The 8,940-nt window shown below is 39.9% G+C and overlaps 1 protein-coding gene and 1 pseudogene across 1 annotated transcript in view; one reads left to right on the plus strand and one right to left on the minus strand.

The window, feature by feature from the left end:
• Nucleotides 1–841: 841 nt before the first annotated feature.
• Nucleotides 842–1,402, plus strand: LOC106698919 (annotated as a pseudogene).
• Nucleotides 1,403–3,693: 2,291 nt separating this feature from the next.
• Nucleotides 3,694–8,940, minus strand: part of ANKRD13C (ankyrin repeat domain 13C) — a 51,042-nt gene continuing 45,795 nt past the window's right edge. The window contains exon 11 of the mRNA XM_023762875.1: nucleotides 3,694–6,049. Coding sequence (XP_023618643.1) covers nucleotides 5,919–6,049 — 131 coding nt within the window. The 3' untranslated portion in view covers nucleotides 3,694–5,918. The remainder of the gene's footprint in view (nucleotides 6,050–8,940) is intronic.

Below are 8,940 nucleotides of genomic sequence, written 5' to 3' on the forward strand. Positions count from 1 at the left end.
CCCCCGAGTGCACAAATTGTTGTGCACCGGGCCTCTAGTTTTTTAAATAATGTCCTTACAAAAATAATTGGGAAAGGTGCTCTTCTTCCTGGAGCTCGCCCATGCCTTTCCCATCTTCCTCTTCCCTGCCCCACACACTTTACCATTAGCTTCCTCACTCCAAGTTCCATGGGCCCTTCCTTTACCTCTGTAACTTGTTTCTATAAATCCACTTCTAGAAATTTTTCTACCTGTGATTTACCAAATAAATGTTCTCTTATACAAAAAAAAAAATAATTGGGGAAGTGACATGTTCTCATTCTTTTCAAAATATCACTTTGTAAAGGTTATTTTTCCAGTGCACAGTCACTAAATTAGTGATACTAAAATTAGTAACATGATGTATTTTTTTTAAAAAAAAGCTAGTTAAATAAAGTATGATGGCCCTAGCCGGTTTGGCTCAGTGGATAGAGCATCAGCCTGGGGACTGAAGGGTCCCAGGTTCAATTCCGGTCAAGGGCATGTACCTTGGTTGCAGGCACATCCGCAGTAGGGGGTGTGCAGGAGGCAGCTGATTGATGCTTCTCTCTCATCAATGTTTCTAACTCTCTATCCCTCTCCCTTCCTCTCTATAAAAAAATCAATAAAATATATATATTTTTAAAAACTGCAATATTTAAATAAAGTATGATGATTTTTGCATAAGGAATTGAAGGTTAACAGTCACAAAAATGAAGTTAAAATTTGCTTACTTAAATTGTTTTAGAAGACAAGCATGTAGATTTTTTTTTACCAGTCAGCATTCAAAAGAGAAAAAGATTTGTTACAGTCTCCGCTCGGGCTGCACCCCCAGCAGCCTTGCAGAAACGAGGCCACGATGGCAGATGAGATCGCCAAGGCTCAAGCCACTTGGCCTGGTGGCGCCATGATCTTCGGGAAGATCATTCGCAAGGAAATCCCAGCCAAAATCATTTCTGAGGACGACCAGTATCTTGCTTTCCATGACATTTCCCCTCAAGCACCAACACATTTTCTGGTGATACCTAAGAAACATATATCCCAGATTTCTGTAGCAGAAGATGATGATGAAAATCTTCTTGGACATTTAATGATTGTTGGCAAGAAATGTGCTGCTGATCTGGGCCTAAAGAAGGGTTACCGCATGGTAGTGAATGAAGGCACAGATGCGGGGCAGCCTATCATGTTCATCTTCATGTTCTTGGAGGTCGGCAGATGAATTGGCCTCCTGGTTAAGCATGTTTTAGGGATAATTTTCCTTGCTGTTGGCAAGGATCAGTTTTGCAAGTTCTAATATGCTAAACAGTACATTTTATTTTTGCCTGTGTACAAAGTGATCGAGGAAATAATTTCTAAAACCCATACATAATAAAAAACATCGTTGCATGTTATGAAAAAAAAAAAAGATTTGTTACAGGGATTTGACCTTAATTATGGGAGCTGGTTAACCAGTTTCAAATCTGTTTATGGGCTTTGTATGATGCTGGAGGTTGAAGCCTGCAGGCAGTTGAGAAGGGAAGATGGGTAATTAGAGGTAAGAGTAAGTTAGAAGCACAAGCACAAGCTGGAACCCACAAGGATGGGCTAGAACTCAGGTCTCATTGCTTCTGACCTGGGTGGCATGGCAGAAGCCAGGATTCTGCATCATGAAGCTAAACTCACATATCTGGCCCATAAGTGTGAGAAGCTGAAGGAAGAGAAGGTGAAGTAACTGCAGGCCTCGCTCTTACCTCATCCCAAAGGGGCCAGCAGGTAAGCTACAAAATTTCTGCTTCACTTCTGCTCTCCAAAACTCCTACACCACCCACCCATTTTCATTAGAGCATCCCAGCCAGTCACTGTCAGCCACCTTTAGTGACCAAGAATGCTATGGGAGGTACAGGTAAGTAAGTGGTGGGTTTTTTTGTTTTTGTTTTTTATTACACAAAGTTTTTTACTTTAGGCAAGTTATTTTCATCTGCAAAACGATCAAATTCAGGAATGCTTTCCAAGTACCTTTCTTTAAAATCCTTAGATTTTGCTTAGGTATTTGCAGGTGCTGTGGCAAAAGTGAAATTGTAACTGTATCATTGGTGCCATTATGACTAAAAGTACTATACTAAAATAAGATTATAATTTTAGAAGTTCATCACTAGATAGTACTGTAGAGGGTCACATGACCTAAAATTGCCAAAATACTTGAGGTGACATTTTTAGATGACAATCTAAAATACTACTGCCCCAGATTTCTGACATAAAATGCTTTGTGAGGGTATTAACTTTGCACTTTACAAGTAGTGTAATATCTCCTCTGTCCTTTTGTCTCTTGGGCAAGTTTTACTGTCAGTTGTCTTTGAAAGTTTACAGTTTCCAAATATAAAAACTTTGGTAAGGATGCATTTTCTTAATTTTAGAAAACATGATTAAGATTCCTCTTGCTGGAGTTAACAGCAGAGGCATAATGTGTTCCATACTAATTAATAATTCTCTCACTCAATTTTAAAGGCAGGACTTCAAAAATAAATAAATAAAAATAAAGGCAGGACTTCAAATTCACCTAGTGTTCTACTGTAACTTTCTTACTCATGCTATTTGCAAATAAAAGGAACATAAATGAGCAAAAGGAAGCAATTCTTAAGTCAATATGAAAACATTTAGTCCAGACCTTTTTTGTCCCCTTGAAACAGGATCAATTCTGTAGACTTAGTGAAAAATAAGAAGGGGTCACTAAAGATCATTATTCACTACTCTCTCACAAGGTGTGAATTTCAAACTGTACATGAATAACACTACAAAAACTCATTTCTATTAGTGTGAGTGGGGCTCAATACCAATTCAAAGCAGAAACAAAGTTGTTTTTCAGCTTCTGTGAGCTATTAGCTTCTCTGAAATGTGTTAATTTCCAGACCATCATATGTTCCTAGGTTCACAATAATCAAAGCATCTGCTTTATGCTTCCTTTTTATGAAATCTGACAATTCTCTATGAAGCAAATTCTCTCTCGGAAATTATTTTAAGACAAGAATCTGACCTTCTTTTGATGCCACACTGTTGGCAGAAATATTGAGCTCTTCAAAATAGCCATTTAAGGTGACTATTTCATAGGCCCCCAAGTTTTAATTTTCTTCAATCACAAAGAAGACATAGAATTTTATGGACCTACACTACAAAATCTAGATTTTCATGTGGGATTATTAAAATACTAGAGGCCTGGTGCACAAAATTCATGCATTGGGCGGGGAGGGTGTCCCTCAGCCCAGCCTGCACCCTCTCCAATCTGGGATCCCTCTGACATCCCTCTCACAATCCGGGACTGCTGGCTCCTAACCGCTTGATGGCCTACCTGCCTGATTGCCCCCTAACTGCTACCCTGCTGGCCTGATGCCTAACTGCTCCCCTGCCGGCCTGATCGCCCCCAACTGTCCTTCCCTGCCGGCCCGATCTCCCCCAACTGCCCTCCTGTGCTGGCCTGGTCACCCCGGTGGAAGCCGTGCAGAGCAGCAGCGGAGACCCACCCCCACAAGGGGCCGCGGTAATTGCGGTGGGGGCCAGTGCGCGGAGCAGCCTGTTCCACCCCCGCTGTGCGTACCATCTTGTGATGGTGTTACGGTGTGAGGGTCAAATTGCATATTACCTCTTTATTATATAGGATATGCTGTTTTGATTTAGTTACTTGAAACACAGAATATCACTTCATTCATTAACTGGATTAAAAGGCACATTTTGAAAAGTTTAATGTGAAAAGTTTATTTGCATTAATAACTCCTTGTTTTCACCATTATAAGAGATACTGACATTTGCTTGTCCTTTATAATCAAATAAAAGACATTTGGAATGGATCATCTCTTTCTACTATCCTTTATGAAAGAAAAAGTTAAGAGTTAAAAACAAAATCCAAGTGCAAAAGTTTTCAGTAGTCTTCCTACCTCCAGTGTACCCCAGCAAAATATTCACAGCTTTTAGGAAATTGTTAAGTTCCAAGTTGCAATTTTCCATGTTTTTTTCCCCCACTAAATTGTCTGTACTTGTGAAAAATCTATAGTATAATCCTGAAAATATAACATATTCCCAAAGAGTAAGGGAGCCTAAAAGCAACAGTGATAACTACCATTCAGTGTCTCAAACCTCACATAATTACTGACAAGATAATTCAATTTCTAAGTCACTTGATCTATAAGGATTCCCAAAATAATTGGGATCAACTTGTATTTAATAAACCTAGTCTGGGTTTCCAACTCTTCTCACAAAATTCAACAGACCCACACCAGGTAGTAATTGGCCTTTGAATTTTTAACTATGATTATTTTTCTTTATTATAAAATGTATTTAATAAAATGTCAACATATGCAATTATGTTATCAGCATGAAAGATGCAGCTTTAAAGATGTTTATTATAAAAATTTTCTTATGATTGATGCTTTGGATTTGTAAATAATCATCTTTTCAATAAAGGTTTCTAAACTCATTCAAATTAATTAAAATTCTTGAAAATGTTTAAATTACGGGTCACTCTAAAAAACCTGACAATGCATTCTCACACATTCATCAGGATACATTTAAAAAGCATTTCTTTAGCTAATTTCTTAAATACAACATAACATATTATGTCTGTTATACCTTATTCTCCCTAATTTATTTTCATTCTTGGACCATCAAACCATCTTGGAATAAACATGAAAAATTTTAAGTGCGAAAATGAGTAATGCATGATTTTTTTAACACTTTGAAGATAATTAAAACCAATAAATATTTTCTTGTGACTTAAAAAAATAAACAGTAGGAATTATCAATCTTGTGTACATTTTTGGAATTTAACTTATAACAAATATATTCTGTTAGCATATAAAATGTTTTTACCTTACTTTGAAAGCATTAAATATGTAGGGAGTCCAAAATGTGAGTTGTTTAAAACTGACATGAACACTAAAAACAAACAAAATAATCAGAATGATGTGCAGTTATTAGGAAGCAAGTTTAAAATTTTGGAATATTTTTAAAGTGCTGAGATTTGGAAGAGGACTATCCTTAAACATGCTAGTCATATCCTATTATGAACACAAAAAAGGCTTTAAAACTCAAGTTTAGAAAAAAAAAAATAGAGGTTCTATGAAAGGAAGATTAGTAACAAACATTTACCATTGAAGAAAGAATTCAGGTAAAAACAAATAGCACCACAATGAATTGCACTAAGGTGCTAAAGGAGGTACCTTATTCCCTGCAGAGTGAATGCTCCTTCTGAAATGTATTGCAACATATAAATGCAATTGTTTAATGGTTACCATTTGGTTCATTCATCTACAGAAAACTGCATTCCTTTCTAGTTCATCATATTGAACAAACATTCAAATTACTGAACTATACATAAAGTTACATAGTTTACATTTTATGGAAACAAAGTTGGAAGGAATATTTATAAATGTCACCTTGGCCGGCCGTAGGAGGTTGGCTGTGGGAGCGCACTGACCACCAGGAGCAGCTCCTGCGTTGAGCGTTTGTCTCCTGGTGGTCAGTGTGTGAATATAAGATGACAACTGTAAAGGGCTTCATATCTCTTAAGACATTTAATTTATGTTACTGGTCCAGGAGTGTTTTAGATATAACTATAGATATAGATATAGATATATATGCATATATATTTCAACAAGAAGTGTAAAAATTTTTAAAAACAAATCACAGCACTCATAGCTGTTTTACATAAGAAGTACTTAGGGTCATTAAGGTGTCAAACTATTACACTATAATATGTATATATTTAAAAAGACTGAAAATGGCACATCAGGAAACTTATTAGAGGCCCATTTCATTATGTCATATCACTGATGTGTCAGTTCTATGAAATTCCCTTTTCTTCACTGAAAGCATCTGTCCCTCCTACTGCGCCTCCCTGTGGGGTCTCTGCACGCTCTTGCTTTCCTTGGTGAGATGGCGTCATGCTCGCGTCATTAGAGATCAGGAAAACGGCTCGGGTCTTCCTTGTAGTCGTCAGGTATAGTAAAGATGGAGCCGTCAAACTCATCATATCTGAATTCCTGAAAAGTCACAGTGGCTGTGATCGTAGGAAATACAGGTATATCTAGAGAGAATAATCAATGATAATAATGTAAAATGAAATGTTAATCTACTTATCTATATATATAAGAGCCTAAGTGACTGTTACAACTGGTCACTATGACACGCGCTGACCACCAGGAGGCAGACGCTCAATGCAGGAGCTGCTCCTGGTGGTCAGTGCACTCCCACAGCTAACCTCCTGCCGCCAGCCAGCCAACCCCCCATGGCCCCTCCCCATGGCTGGCCAGCCAACCTCCCGCGGTCCCTCCCCACGGCTGGCCAGCCAACCTCCCGCGGTCCCTCCCCACGGCTGGCCAGCCAACCTCCCGTGGTCCCTCCCCACGGCTGGCCAGTCAACCTCCCGAGGTCCCTCCCCCCGGCTGGCCAGTCAACCTCCGGCGGTCCCTCCTCACCCCCCAGAATTGACGAGATGGCCCTGATAGGACCCAATTGCCGGCCAGGCTGAGGGACCCCAACCGTGCACAAATTCGTGCACCGGCCTCTAGTAGACTAAAAATACTATTAAGAGACATCCATACTCCTTAAATTAAAAAAAGAAACATTATTCAAGCACCAGACCAATCCTACCTAATGTATGTTTATTATGGAGTATGTTGCTTTGGGGAAGGATTTAGTTATTGTTTATGTGAGAATAAACAAATAATCTTTTCTGTCAAAGAAGAGAGTTTTGGCGGCTGCCATTTTGGCTCCCATGAGGGGCTGCCATTTTGAAACAGCAAAGGTCAACCCCTTTGTTTAAATTAGCCAATCGCACAAGAGTATGAGCCTAAGCTCTTCCAATCAAGAGTGAGGAACAGATTACGTGTGCCAGGCATGAGAGCCTGAGCAGACCGCCACCCAGTGTGCATGTGCTCCCAGACCATGTGAATGCGCACCCTCCTGCAGGAGTGAAGATATTTGCCTTCCTGCCTGGCTCCCGAGCGTGCTTTGTGTTTTACCAGGAGCCCTGATTTTGGGGGCTCGCCTTATTTCTAACAGTAAGAAGAGAAAGACATGGAAGCATCAAAAAACGCAAGTTTCAATTGCTTTCCAATCTAACATATAATGCCAGATTCCACCAGTCTTTTTATTTTCCTTCAGGCAAAGGGACAGCTAGCTATATTTGTAATTTATGCAATACGATATCTTTTCTTCAAATTATAGTATATATATTATTTGGACTCTGAGCTAATTTATTTTCATTCTAAAACAAAATACATGAGCCCTAGCCAGTGTTGCTCAGAGGTTAGCAATTGTTGGCTCACAGATTGAAGGGTTGTGGGTTCAATTCCCAGTCAAGGGCATGTACCTGGGTTGCAGGTTAGATCCGAGGCCCTGGTCAGGGCATCTGAGGGAGACAACCAATCGATGTGTCTCTCTCACATTGATGTCTCTCTCTGTCTCTCTCCCTTCCTATTCTCTAAAAAGCAATGGGAAAAAATATCCTTGGGTGAGGATTAACAAAACAAACAAACAAAAAACTTAAACATAATTAACATAAAGATTACACAAAGAAATCAACATAAGGATTACACAGTTTCCAGTTATTTCTGGGAGGGAAAATCATTCATTTGTGCCTATTATGTGCAGATGCTGTTCTATCTAATTCCAGGTATCAGCAAAGTAAAGCCCATTGCCTGGCCTCTTGTGAGGCTTGTGAGCTAAAAAATGATTTTCTATTTTTAAATGGTTAAAAGAAACACCAGAAAGTAAAAATATTTGTGTCTATAAAATTACATGAAATTCAAACACATCATCACAAGATGGCCACCCCCACATTGTCACAAGATGGCTTGCAGGGAAGGGCAGTTGGGGGCTACCAATCCTGCAGGGGAGGGCAGTTGGGGGCAAGATCAGGCCTGCAGGGGAGGGCAGTTGGGGGCAACTGGGCCTGCAGAGGAGGGCAGTTAGGGCTGATCAGGCCGGCAGGGGAGCAGTTAGGTGTTGATAGGGACAGCAGGGGAGTGGTTAGGGGGTGATCAGGCTGGCAGGCAGAAGCAGTTGGGGCAATCAGGCAGGCAGGCAGGTGAGTGGTTAGGAGCCAGCAGTCCTGGATTGTGAGAGGGATGTCCCACTGCCAGTTTAGGCCTGATCCCTGTGGGACATCCCCCGAGGGGGTCCCAGATTAGAGAGGGTGCAGGCTGGGCTGAGGGACACCCCCCCCCCCCTCCCCCCGCCCAGTGCACGAATTTTGTGCACCAGGCCTCTAGTATTTTATATTGACCTTCAAATAAAGCTGAAGGCATGTTAAATTGTAACAATGAAAGTATTTCTACTGGGATAAAATAAAATCCAAGAACCTAGGTCTTTGTTTTGTGCTTTTGATAGTTCAATGAGATACAGTGATAGAACTTAGAGAATCAGAATTGTTATCATGCTCTTTATATTATCTATCTCAAAGATGAATGGTCTCCTGCAGGCTTTTGACAGGATCTGGAGAGTTTACTACTGAGTGTCACACATATAGGAATTCCAGCTTTTCCAGAAGAGATAACCATCCTTTAACTACAGGAAAGATTGGTGGCAAAGTCATTTCCTGTGCAATTAAACAGTTTCCTTTGCCATCTTACCCTATGTCAATCCATTCTGTGTGAGAGGGAAGAGGGCTGATGATTATTTCAGACAGGGATAGATTTTGACATTTAAAGTAAAGATGGCAATAAAGATTTAATTTAAAAAAAAGAAAATATCATCAGAGACTAGCACTGTTTTGGGAATCATCAATAAAGTCAACTTCCCTGTTCTAAGGTTAGGAAGCTGAGGATCTCTGAGATTAACTGAATTGGTCAAAGCTGGGACTAGAGCCCAGATCTCCTGGCTCCTCATCTAGTACTTATTTTCTCTGCCTTCTTTATAAAAACAAAAATAAAAATAAAGTAAAGTAAAAATAAAGGTAGACAAACTGTCTACATG

This window comes from Myotis lucifugus, unplaced genomic scaffold (assembly GCF_000147115.1).
Source record: "Myotis lucifugus unplaced genomic scaffold, Myoluc2.0 scaffold_265, whole genome shotgun sequence".
Lineage (NCBI taxonomy): Eukaryota > Metazoa > Chordata > Mammalia > Chiroptera > Vespertilionidae > Myotis > Myotis lucifugus.